This window comes from Pipistrellus hanaki, assembly GCF_964339955.1.
Source record: "Pipistrellus hanaki genome assembly, chromosome: 1".
Taxonomy (NCBI): Eukaryota; Metazoa; Chordata; class Mammalia; order Chiroptera; family Vespertilionidae; genus Pipistrellus; species Pipistrellus hanaki.
In genome coordinates, this window is record NC_140503.1 from 175200165 (window position 1) to 175214259 (window position 14095).

General features: G+C 35.8%; 1 protein-coding gene across 36 annotated transcripts in view; it reads right to left on the minus strand.

The window, feature by feature from the left end:
• Positions 1-561: 561 nt before the first annotated feature.
• The window catches only part of ADGRL3 (adhesion G protein-coupled receptor L3), a 723514-nt gene continuing 709980 nt past the window's right edge, over positions 562-14095 (minus strand). For 13 of the 36 annotated variants that reach the window (XM_084885604.1, XM_084885585.1, XM_084885582.1 and 10 more), the window contains one exon: positions 562-3252. In XM_084885604.1, the coding sequence (XP_084741730.1) occupies positions 2390-3252 (863 nt within the window). In that variant the 3' untranslated portion in view covers positions 562-2389. Of the gene's footprint in view, positions 3253-5420; positions 5473-10245; positions 10375-14095 lie in introns of all 36 variants that reach the window. The other 23 variants (XM_084885586.1, XM_084885602.1, XM_084885600.1 and 20 more) reach the window with 5 other exon arrangements.

Consider the following 14095-nt stretch of genomic DNA (forward strand, 5'->3'; position numbering starts at 1 on the left):
TTTATTTAGGAGAATGTTTTTACTTCCACTTTCTCCACATGTAAAACGAGAGAAAATTAGTATTGAAATGTCTTATACTACCATTACAAAATGGATGTTCTCTTTGCCGTTACTCTGTTTTGCTGATTGAGTGGATTTACATTTCTAACATCAAAATGGAGTTTACAAGGAAGGAAATTATATGATCCAATTCCGCTCCCCCCAATTTAATACTTAAATCTCTGATTGAATTGGCTTTTATAATAAGCTCAAGAGACTGCAGCTGCATTATAAATAAGCACATAATAACCTATATATTAACGTGCTCCAAAGTAAGTTAGTATACATCTTATTTCGGCCAACATAAACATGCCCATCCCATTCTTCTGGTTTACTCTGCAAAAACTGTGTAATTCTGTGCTTAGGTTATTTTCATTCAGGCAGATTAATTTCTTTTGCATGGCTCAATTGGGCCAAAGAGGACTAGGAAAAGTTTGCATACTGAAAACAGAAGGAAAGAAAGGTGAGAAAAACAAAAAAAGAATAATTAATCAATCATATAGTACATACATCAATACAATATCTACTAAATCTCAATCAGTTGTTTATTGGTTGGCAAACAAGTTTCACTTTTACAACAAATATTAGTAATGAGGTCATCCAACTTTGAGACCATACAAAATGGATCGTAAATTCAAAAAAGAAAATTATATGTGCTGCTAATTTACCTCTTGTATTCCTAGATTACTTAAAATCCTGTCAAATAAATAAATGTTCCTGTTAGCAAACAGAAGAGATTTTTTTTTTTTATCTTTAATCACTTCAAAATAGCTTGACCTTTTGATTCTGACTACAAGGGAGTGGATTTCCTTTAAAAATCAGTAGTGCAGGTGCCCACGTGGGGATCAGACTGAGCCTTCAGCACTGCAATGCCTATGGGACACCATGGTTTTTTTGTTTTTTGTTTTCACATGCAGAAGCCCTACTAGTTCTATTGACATCTCTTGACTTCTAGAACCATAGCTACTGTCATGGTGATGAATCACTTGCCAAATATGCTTGCATCACAACAGATGTGCACCGTGAACATAAACGTTTGTCCTGCTCTAATTTGCAAAAATGCTCTTGGAAATATTCTGACTGGATAAAGATATATAGTGAGGAAGGAAGTCTAATTTTATTTATTTTATTTTTTTTTGTAAAAAATAATTTGTTTGCATTACTAGAAAATGATTCTTATAAAGTGATAGTTTCATTTATTTATTTGTTTATTATTTTATTTATTTATTTATTTATTTTTGCCAGGTGACATTTTAAAGAAAATAGGCAAAAAAAAAAAAAAAAAAAAAAAAAAAAAGGAAAGAAAAGAAAAGAAGAAAAAAATGAAGGAAAGAAAACAAAAGCAAAAGTAAGGAAACTTTGCTCTCTTACTGGTAGACAAACTTGCAAGACCAGCACGAAAGAAAAAAGAAAATGTGTCTCTCTCTCTTTTTTTCTTTTTTTTTTTTTTTTTGCACTACATTAACAGGACTCAAATTCTGGAGGAACAGAAAGCAGACTATATGTGCAATGCTAGTATCTGTACATTACATAGAAATTGCTCCATTTTTTTTCTGCCATTAGTTTTATCATCAGTTAATACAGCAAATCATAAAATATGCGTCTAGCATATAATTCTAGAAACTCCCCTCCGTTCCGTTATTAATCGTGTGGTCTGACTTTTGCATACCACAGCTGTCCCTGCTGCCGTGGTGACCCCAGGCTGTGCGTGACTAAAAAAAAAACACACTAAGGTGATGATACAGTTTTTGCTTTGCTCGTATGTTTGTTTGTGCAGCACTCCACTCTAGATGCAGCATTGTTACTCATTTCAAACAACTCTTCTGGCCTTTTTTTTTTTTTTTTAAAAAAAAAAAAAAAACAACAAAAAACAAAAACAGAACAACAACATCAGGTCCTTGTCATTCTAGTAACAGAGCATCAGAGATGTCAGAACACACACCACGTGGTCAACAAGGCCACAGCGAGCGCCTTTGCTTCCTATCTCGTTCATTAACATAATGAAGTCTCCATCCCATCAGAGGGGGGGAGGGCCGGAGAGGAGAGGGCGCAGGGGGTTGGGGGGGGGGGAGGTTCAGCAGTTCCCTTTCTCCCCCTGGGCAGACCTAAAAATCCCATTTTAAAAAGAAAAAGAAAAAAAAAAAAAAGAAAATAGTCTGACAGGCAGTCTGCGGTTGTCTTTCAGGAACAGCATCCAGACTGAGGAGCAGGCATCCTTCCCACTGCTTGGAGCAAAGTGGTCCCCCAGGCGGAGCGGTCCCCCAGGCGGAGCGGTCCCCCAGGCGGAGCGGTCCCCCAGGCGGAGCGGGCAGTTTTTTTTTTTGGGGGGGGGGCGCCCATCCATCATCCCCTATAGGCTCGTGACCAGGTGCGCGGGTCCCCTGGCGCTGCTGCCCTCCGGGGGGCTCCCGTCCTTGTTGGGGGGCACGATGAAGCCGTCGCTGCTGCCGCGCCCCAGCTGGTAGTAGGTGTGCAGCTGGTGCACGTGGCTGCGGGAGCCCAGGTTGGGCATGCTCTTGTAGTACACGTCGTCGGCGGCGGCGTCGCCCGCCCTGGGCGGCGGGGGTTCCGCCTGGGTGCCGGCGGGCACCCCGTGGGCGTCGGCGGTGGCGGCGCTAGGGGGCGCCCCGGCCAGCGCGGGCATGCTGGTGTAGCGGGCGTCCCGCGGCGGCGAGGGCGGCTCCTCCTCCGTGTGCTCGTTGGTGAGCAGCGGGAAGAAGCTCTCGCTGTGGTCCTGGGGGATGCGCCGGCGCGGGTAGTGGTGCGGCTGCTGGACCTGGTGGTTCTCCGCCACCGAGTACATCCGAGGGGGCAGCAAGGGCGCGTCCGACTCCTCGTGGATGAGCTCCAGGCCCAGGCCGTCCTCGTGGCTGAAGGAGGCGGCGTCGTCCAGGACGATGGCATCCTCCTCGCCGCCGCCGCCGCCGCCGCCGCCCAGGTTGTTCACCAGCTTGTTCATCAGGTTCCTGCTCTGCTCGCAGGAGGAGCGCTCGTGGTTGTTCAGGTAGGAAGGGATGTAGTTGGACGTGAGTTCCTTCAGGATCTTCTTCTCCAGGGCCGTGGTCTCGGTGTGGGTGTAGCCGCGGTCCAGGATCTGCACGCAGTTGCTCAGGTGGTACTCGCCGCCGGCGATGCTGTAGCTGTTGGCATGGTTACCATTCAGTGGTAGAGTATCCATGACACTTGTATCCCTGGCATTGTTCAGAAGCCCCTCTGAAAGACACGACAGGACACCGTGACATCGCCGCCCGATGGGCCAGGGGACGCACAACAGACACAAAAGCCAAAAAAAAAAAAAAAAAAAAACCACATAGCACTGCGAAGTATGTATAAATTGCTAGCATTTTTTTTTTTTTTTTAAATTGGGTATAAAATGTTTGGAAGTAAAAAACAAAAACACTAATGTAATGTACAAAACTATATATATACTTGGACAATTGATAGAAATCTTATAATTGGAAAAAAACTATTTAAAATAATTCTTAAAAAAAGAATCGATGGCCAAAACCGGTTTGGCTCAGTGGATAGACTCAGCGTCAGCCTGTGGACTGAAGGGTCCAGGGTTCGATTCCGGTCAAGGGCATGTACCTTGGTTGCAAGCATATCCCCAGTAGGGGTTATGCAGGAAGCAGCTGGTCGACAACTCTCTCTCATCGAAGTTTCTAACTCTCTATCCCTCTCTCTTCCTCTCTGTAAAAAATCAATAAAATATATTAAAAAAAAAAGAATCGATGAATTTGCAATTTACACACAAGCATTGCCTAAAATTATCTGAAGCCTATTTAATTACAATTTAGAGAAAGAAAAAAAAAAAAAAGCAAAACTTTGGTATAATGATTCATAGCTTTCAATTTATACACATCCAAGTCAATTCAGTAATTAGTTACCTTTAATTTTACATGTTGTCTTAACATTGGAATAGGTATAATAGTAACATAATTCCTGTGTGGTACTTTGAATATACTGGTCAAAGTAAATGAATCAAGTATTTTCTAATAATTTGATATGTAAGTCTGTAATATTAAAAGTAATCCCTACATCATGCAAAACCACAGAAGGATTATGTTAAATTTGTCAGAATGATGTAGTCATAAAATCATGTTTAGTCAAATGAGGGGCACATCAAAATAATTTGCACATAGGAACTTTCAAAAGAAAAATAAATTTGTCTTTACTTTCTACTTTTTTTCCTGCTATAAGCACTTTGGTTGCTATTACATATTAACCCATTAGTAATTGTTTAGGGTCATTAAAATAATAATACAAAAGAATGTGATCTGGTTCCTAAAGACATAGTGTGAAAATGTGAAAATTGAAGTTTCTATTTCATAATGAGTGATTACTTTGTGTATAAATTAAACTTTAGGTTTAAAAAGAGATTGATTAAACATTGTGTTCTGGGGAGAAACAGCTATAGTGAAATAAATTTGACCACATGCTTATTCAAGGTTTTTGCATTCTCTTGAATGAACAGAAATCCAAGAATCTAGAATTCCATAAATCTCTTCAAAATGCAACCACAAAAGAAAATCAAACACAAACATTCGACCAATAGTGGCAAATAAGAAAGAGTATTTCTTTACCGAACAATTAATTGAATAATTCATTAAACTTCTCAATGTACTGCTAACTTGTGAAAATATAGCATTCATTCTATATCTGTGATGCAATTGTTTATCAAAACTGAACTAGTTCACTGCTGGCTTAAATAAAGTGTCCCAAATTGGTCAATTTTTAGGTAGACTTCTGATGATACTCTGTATTCAAGTAACACAGTTTTCAAAAACAGCAGTGCATAAAATACATTAAAGAAGCACCCATCACAGACATAGGGTGAAGCGATTTATTTTCAGGTTATAAGGTACCTTGTAGACAAATCCACAATGTTAAGGAAAAAAAAGTAAATGCTTTTTAGAGGGCCATGTGTGATGAGTGAGGGCTGCTGTGGAGGCTGCTATGGTAGGCTTGATGGTCATGGTCGCGTGACTGATGCATTGAAACAAGTTTATTATTTCTGTTGTCAATGCATTAGGTACGGGTTGAAAACAACAGCCATCATAAAATTAAAGTGAGCATGTTGCTTATGACATATATTTGTATGAGACATGTACTAATAAAAATTAAAAGTTTATGAATTAGCAAAATCAAATGCTTAATTTAAAAACAATTTAACTCACACAAACATTACATGAGACTTAACAACTATGTTGATTATGCGACACAGTAAAAGAATCAGACAACAAAGGCGTCTAATCTCTATGAACATATATTTATATAAGTCAATTCATAGGTTCTTTAAGTTTTTAAATTGTGAGATGAACTGTTTTTAATAACTACATCATCTATATGTGATGCAATAAAAGTGAACTAAAAAAAATTACATTTGATATGCAATGTTTAGCTTTACTCCCATACTTGTCTCTCTGTAGGGCTCTAAACGACAGCATGAAGAAAAGGAAAGAAAAAACAACAAGTAAGCTTACAGCGACAGTAGGAGAAACATGAGTAAAAAGCAAATTGATGATATGCAGAAAAAAGAGTCAAAGGAAATAATTTTCACTGCCCCAAAATTCATGAGTCTGTGTTACGTGGTTTATCATAATTAAAAATACTGAAATGTTAGTCAGAAAATAAGAACCCCACCTTAACACATGCTAGTAAAATGAGTCTTTAAGAAGCGTTTCTACAGTTTGTAAATTTCAAACAAATACACTTTTTTTTTCCAAGTTAAGATTATCACACAAACCAAGGACAATAAGTATTTGAGGGCAAGCCATGAATATTTCCACAATTATATTTTAATATTATATATAGATATATATGTGTGTGTATGTATGTATGTTAGAAAATGCCCACTTCTAAGAAACATTAACTTTAAAAATTTTCAGCAAAATTATAAAATTTTTAGCTTATATACAGAGAGACTGTAGTTGAAGGTTTTCATAATTTTTCCCCGTACTTATCTTCTGTTTCCATGTACAAAGATTATCTTTCCCCTACTGTACCTATATAAATGATTCTTATCATTTGTGAATAACACTGATCAATACTGCCATTTCTGGAGCTCATGTTCAAAAGTTGTATAACTATGGAGAAAGAAAAAGGTTAAATCCAATCATTATTCTGTATCAAGAAAATGTGAGGGAGGGGGGAATACCACCATCAATATCATTTTCTTCTGGGTTGTTGCACAATCACATGCAATCAAACACTTTTGAGCTGATCCATTAAAAACAATCCCAGTGAAATTATGTTTCTAAAAAACCCCATATTTTAATCAGGTCAAAAGAACTGCTCTTTGTGATTCTGTGTACAGGAAGGTTAAATCATCATCACACACACAAATACTCCTGCAAATTCACTGAGCCACATCATTTTAAGAGATTCTGGCTTATTAGACTTTAACCACTGCTTTAGAAATAAGGTGTGCGCACTTCAAATGTTTACTTGGTTCTCAGCAAAAGACCAAAAAATTTTTCAAGATGCAGAGGAATTTCTTTTACATTTTCAAAATAGCTTTAGAGAGAGAACTGGAAACAGAAAGCCAAACCAGTGAAGCACAGGGGGAAATGCTTTGTAGGCTCATTTCAGTTCCCTCCTTCAATGACAGAATTTTAGAACTAGAAAGCACAAGTTCAGCCCCTGTTTTTCAGAGATGAGGAAACTGCGCCTTACCTAACTACCCTGCACTGAGAGGCAGAACCGGGACCAGAAAGGAAATCTCGATTTGCTCTGGATACTGCTATCTCGTTCTCTTCACATCTGCCTTGGGCTTTGACTATTTACTTATATATTTTATAATATGACCTTGTATTCTTACCAACTATAATGTATATAACGTATTCTTCGCTATATACCATCCTAAGGATGTAACTATCTTTAAAGTTTTAGAATTTGAATTCAGTTACTTTAAGATGTATATTATTTTATGAAATCATGACTTTCTCTCTAAATTATGTTTTGTTGACAGGTTTATATATAATGAAATTGGTCTTACGAAAATTTAATTGTCCAATATTGACAAAAAGATAATGGCCCAGAAATACTATGCATGAAGTTTTAAATATTTCCAAAGACATTCTAAATCCAATATAATAAAAAATATTATTCATCATTGTTCCTAACAATAAGCGTCAGTACCACTATGAACACATCTTTACATATTTTAAATAAAGGCATTATAAACAAAAATGGGCACTTTAAATCTGAATTTTTTTTTGCTTGGATAGCATTGGTGCCACTGCATCAGAGGACCCAAAGAACAGAACTAAGTGGGCCTTCAACATAAACCACTCCCGTACATACTGAGCCACCTATATTTCATGTAAGATTTCACCTTGCCAGTAAGAATATAAGTGCATTCATCTGAAAGCATAAGATTAGTAGCAAATGACAATCACCAAGATTTATTTTGGGTTAACTGTAAAAAGAATGATTTCAAGCACTGCCATAGTTTATTAACATCTTAAAAATATTTAAGCATCCAATAGCTGAACAGTTACACTTCTGACTCTGAAAAAACATGATTAAAATTATTGGTATCTTATGATTAAGAAACTCAGTAGAATTAATTTAATTTACTGGCATAAACCACAAATCCATTCAGGAGAATCCTCTGTGTATTTATTGGTAATCTTAGTAGCAATATCCAGTAATAAATGCCACAGAAATAAACTTTCAGTATATGTATTTTATTTTAACTTTTGCATCATGGGGATTTCATTTTGATAGTGTTTACAGAAATGTTTCGTCCTTAGAAAAATCTAATTTGGGAGAGTGATAAAAAGAAAATAAGGGAAGAAAGCAGATATTGAATCAGGAAAAACATAGAATAATTATTATATTTTTCATTATATAAGACATTAGAAACTATATCAGAATAATAAAAAATTTAAATAAATGCTACCTAAATTTGTTGCTAGTTTTAAAACAATTTCCAACAACTCTTTGAATGAATAATGCAGGATAGATTTAATTTGCAGATGTGCTGTAAATCTTCATTTAACATCACTTAAAACTTACTGTCAGCACACTTTAAAATCTTTATGATAAATTTATGGGGGTGGGGGGAGGGGAGAGGAAGGGTGACCATGAAGAAGGACCTAGAAACTCTCACACTGATGGCGTTGAGTTTTTTTCCAGGGAAATAGAGGTCTAAAAGAAGACAGGTTAGCTGCTTTCAAGTATTTAAAGGACTGCAACAGAGAGCAGAATGCTTTGCTCTTTGCTCTGGAGGGCAAATCTAAGCATCATGACCAGAGGCAAACTTCATCTCGGTGGAAGGAAAAAAATATATACAACAAATGGAACAATGCAGCAGTTTAATGCAGTTAACCACTGAACAACACTGATTTGAATTGTGTGGGTCCACATGTAAGTGAAATTTTTAAAAATAAATACTGTAAATATATTTTCTCATGATTTTTGTAATAACATTTTCTTTTCTCTAGCTTTATTATGAGACTACAGTGTTTGATACAACATACACACTAGGAGTTAATATCTTGTTTATGTCATTGCTGGCGCTTCTAGAATACAGGAGGCTATTAGCAGTTAAGTTTTGGGGGTGTCAAAAGTTATATGCAGGTTTTTGACTGCATAGGGGGTTGAGCGCTCCTAACTTCTCTTGTTCTAGAGTCACTGTATAGGAAATCCTGAGCTGGGAAGGGCCCTATTAGAGAACGCACTTTAGGAATGTCATAAGGAGGACCTAATGAATCTGTTCTTTCTTCTGATTCTAAAATGCTATGCTTCTTAAATGTATGGGACTTAAAAAGGCAATACAATGTAAAGTTTGCTTAATTGTTTTATTCCGCTGACAACCAATTTGACTGTGTTCCTGAAGTCACTTCTGACTTACTGACTTTGGTATTTAGAAATAATTTAAAAGCATCTTTTTTATTTGGTAAGGCCACATGGGAAGGTCAGATGGTTTTAGACACCCAATGGCCATGCTGAAGCAAGCATACTTTTCTGGAATGGGCATTCACACCAAATTTTAGCCACTAATTATGCCCCTAATCTTTCACCTCTGATTGAGAAGGTAAAACAAACCAAAACCTCCCACAAAGATTCTCACAAAGGATTAATATGTATTTTATTCAAAATCACCTGGAAATGTTAAATACTCGTAATCTATCACATCTAACTTGAAGGAATCTCGGACATCTCTGTCTCATAGTGAGTTTTATTTCAAATATAATTTTGAAATTAGATCTGACTAGGATTATAAAACTTTTATTTGGATATTATTTTCTTGTGGTCTCTTTACATATGATATATTGACATTTTCAATGTCTTGACTTTAATATTATAAATTGTTTAAAGAGACTTATGCTTTTTGTTTGATAAACAATTAATTTAAAAAAATATTTTAAATTAATTTTTAGAGCGGGAGGAAAAAAGAGGGAGAACAATAAGAATTAACACTGATTTTAGAGCAGTATGTCAATTGCTGCTTCCAGTCCCAGGAATCGAACCAGCAACCTTTCGTTGCACAGGATAATGCCCAAACAACTGAGCCATACTGGCCAGGGCACAATTAAATTTTATATCATTTAAAACCAGAGGATGTAGAAGAACCATATTCAGAAGGCTTGTTTTTAACAATAGAAAAAGGATTTGGGGACCTTCATGAACCGGCTCATGTGGGCCATAGAAAACTGGAGGAGAATCTGAACTACTACTGTTCAGTTCACCGTTCTTTCCTCCATGTTTAATGTAATTTCCCTGGAGTCCACATGAATGCTTCCATCAGTACTGAAGCTGTGTGCCTAGCGTGCGCTTCATGGTATAACAGAGTATGATTATTTATTTAATCTTATAACATTAAGACTAGTGGTTCAAGTGTCCCCTTAGCTTACTTACCTTAGGTAAATACCGCATTTCTCAAAATCAATCAACAACAAGAAAAGTACTGACAAGCCACAATACATTTTATGACATCACAAAGAAACCAACACATATTGATGAATCAAGCATTTGTTTACCAGAAGAAAGGAATCCGTTTCTTACTATGAAAAAAACCTAAGGAAAATGGAAAATAAAAGCACCAAGAGGGGTAGAAGGTGAAAGGAATCTGTGTGTCTGCTTCCAAAAGAAAGAAAAGGCAGGAGGAAGGAAAGAAAAAAATAGAATGTGGCCATAAAAGCTACATAAAACGGGACTCTGACTTGAAAAAAAAAATTAAGATAAACTCCAGCACACCTTGTGCGTTGTACATGCTGACAGAAGGGTTGTTACAGACCGCCGGTTCCCCAAGCAATGTGTTATAGGGATTGTTAGTACCATGCGGACGAAGCAGAGCATTGCTTATAAGATGATTAGCCATGGCTCCTGGAGCAGCCCCATAGAAAGACAGAGAAAAAAACAGGTCAATCAGGCAAATGTGTTTGAAAAAAAGAAAGGAAACATTTAGAATGACAACAGTTGATATAGTCCTGATTACAGGCAGGCAGCTAATTAGACTAAAAAAAAATATATGCCGCTAAAGCACACATTTCCAATAATGCACGTACCCAGGTCAATGGGGAAGAAATAGAATGACTTACAAAGCTGATTAAGCCACATTTAGGGTGTTCTCTTATCCAAAGAATAAGCAAGTATATATTCCCATGCTTGCTAAAAGTAAAATAAAATAAAGCAAAATACAACCTTCCATACAAACAAAACATAAAATAAAGTTGGGAAAAAAAGTTAAAAACAAAGAAAAGCTTAAAATTAAAGAAACATCCCCTCAATCACAGAAATCACTGGGTTGTTTTCAATAAGAGTAAAAAAAGAATAAAAGGCAACATTTAAAACACTCATTTGGAGAGCAGTTATAGACACAACAGAATTTGACATTTTTCAAAATTTTAGGAAGAGCCATTATTTAAATTGAAATAAAATAATCACTCATATTAGTACACCATAGCATACTAATTAGGTGAACTGACAAATACGATAAAATGATAATATAGGTATTATTTTAAAATATTTAAAAATAATACATTTATGGTATCAAGTATAATCATATTTTCCATTTTCCAACTGGTTGTTTGGACTTTGGCAGAGCAAAGTAACAAAACTAGATTTTTTTCAACTCTTAGTTTCTAACATAATATCAGTATGAGTTGCAACCTCCCACCCTCCAAAGCCATTTAATAATAAAGCAAAAAATCAGAGGATCAGTTTTATTAAATATAATGAGGGCATGTATGGAAGTGACAGGCAGAATGTGTATTTATGATAGATGATGAAGAAAGAAAACAATGACAGGAAAGGAAAACACAGTTGTATAGGAATAAGTTCAACACACTAGGATATGCTAATTTAAATATACAAATATATTAGGGAATGAAAATATAATCTATAGATGAGAAAATATTTGCAAACAAACTTACAAATATTTACAATCCAACAAAGAGCTAGTATCTGGAATATAGAAAGAACTCTCAAAAGTCAACAATAAAAAAAAAAACAGCCAATAACACACACACACACACACACACACACACACACACACAACACTTCAATTAGAAATGGACCAAAAGGATAAGAGACATTTCTTGGAAGATGACAAAAGATGGCACACTTAAAATGAAACACTTAAAAAAAATGGTGACAATATCAAATGATGGCAATATTGATGAGAAACTGAATCGCTCATATTTTACTGGTGGGATTGTAGAACAGTATAGCTTCTCTGGAAAATGGTTTGGCAGCTTCTTATAAAACTGAAACTAAAAGTACAATTATCATTCTATCTCCCCAGTTGTACCCTTGGACTTTTATCCCAGAGAAATGAACATTGGTAGTTATACAAAAACCTGCATATGGATGTTCATGGCAGAATTATTTGTTATAGCCATGATGTGAAGCAGCCAAGATGTCCTTCAACTGGTGAATAGGTTAAACCTGTGGTCAGCAAACTGTGGCTCAAGAGCCATAGGCGGCTCTTTGGCACCTTGAGTGTGGCTCTTCCACAAAATGCGATAGCCTGGGCGAGTCTATTTGAAAAAGTGGAGTTAGAAGAAGTTTAAAAAATTTGGCTCTCAAAAGAAATTTCAATCGTTGTACTGTTGATATTTGGCTCTATTGACTAATGAGTTTGCCAACCACTGGGTTAAACAATTTGTGATGCCTTCATACTATGGAACACTACTCAGCAATAAAAAGAACAAATTATTAATACAATATTAAAGTGCATGAATCTGTAGGGAATTATACTGAGAAAAAAAATAATAATACTAAAGGTTATATCCTGTATGATTCAGTTATATACATACCATTCTTGAAATAACAAAATTATAAAATGAAGAACCGATTAGTGATTGAAAGGGGTTAGAAATGGAGGGGGTGGTCATACAAGGGAACATGAGGCATCTTGTGGTAATCGAACTACTCTGGATCTTAATTGCGGTGGTGTATACAAAAACTTACTCTTGTGGAAGGATTGCATAGAACTAAACAAACACACAAATACAATAAGAAATATTGAAGAAATCTGAATTAGATGGGTGGATTGTATTGATGTTAATATCCTTGCTGTGATATTGTAACATTGTTTTAGAAGATACTTATTGAGGGAAACCTAGTTAAAAGTTAATGATCTCTGGATTATTTCATATAACTGCAAGTGAATCCACAATGACCCTACATGATAAAAGCATAGTATGCAAATTGTCCCCTCGACCAGGAGATCATCCAGGAGTTCGATCAGGGGGCGGGGCCAGCCGAGGGAAGGAAGGGAGTACCCGGGCAGGAGCCAATAGCCAATAGGGACCCTATCAATGTACAATTTTGTGCACTGGATCTCTAGTGTCAATAAAAAGTAATTGATACTGAATGAATAAACAAAAATATTTAGTCATTGGTAGAAAATGGTTTAAAAAAAAAAGAGAAGGGAAAATTTAGCCTGGGAGTTTTAACTTTTTTTAAATTATAGCTCTTTCCCACACAGTAAATTCTTTGTCAAATAGCAAATATTTTAACCTCAAAATTGAATAGTGAGCACCTTTTGATTTAAAGGACAATATAACTTATCAGATCTCTAGAGCTGGAAAGTTTCAGTTCTTTCAGAAAATAAGCCACGTGTTTGCATCTTACACATCCTGCCGAGAATGAGCATAAAACTATCAATGAATTCTTCACTAAGTGCTTGATGACTATTTGCTGAAGTTGTACAACATGTATATGTAAATGTTTTCACACAGATAATGTTTCAGACAGATAATCAATTTATCATATAATAGGTCTATCAGGATATTGCTTCCCATTAATAAATTAAATATATGAAAAATTAATAAGTAAAGCTTAAAAAGTGTTGGCTATAGTGCCTTTCGGATAAGAAATACAATATTGTAAACCTTAAGCAAGGATATTGTTGATGTTACACAAATTTCAGAATAATAGAGGTGGGATTTGGTCTACATAATACTACATTATATTTTTAAAAAACAAATTACATGTACATTATACCTGCTACTATATATTTATCACTCTAGCCTATTTTGGGAGTAAAAAGGAAAGTTATTCTTCTAATATAAATAATTACTTTCTAAAATTACTCTAAATGAGCATTTAAATAGGAAATGAAAGATGTAAGCATTTTAATATATTAAACTAGAGTAAAAATCTAAAAAATATAAAATTGTTCATATTCTTTATTTTCTCTCACAGATCAAATAAGTGGGTAAAATCTTTATGGGTGGAATTTATATCCACATAGATACACATTTCTTTCCATTACCACACATTATTTAGTTTAAACTAACTGGAAAACAAAGAGTAGGCTAAGAAAATTGCATGCTACTATTTCTCTTGCTTCCTACAGCTTATAAAATAAAATATTCATTTGTGATACACACACACACACACACTGAGTGGCCAGATTATTATGATCTCTGAATACATAATAGTGTGTGTGTGTGTGTGTGTGTGTGTATGTGTGTATGAATTCGTGCATGGGTGGGTTCTGGACAGCCTGGCCAGGGGGAGGGGACACGGGCAGTTGGCTGGCCTGCCTGCTGGTCGAGGATAAAATGTGCATATATTAGCCTTATATTATATAAAA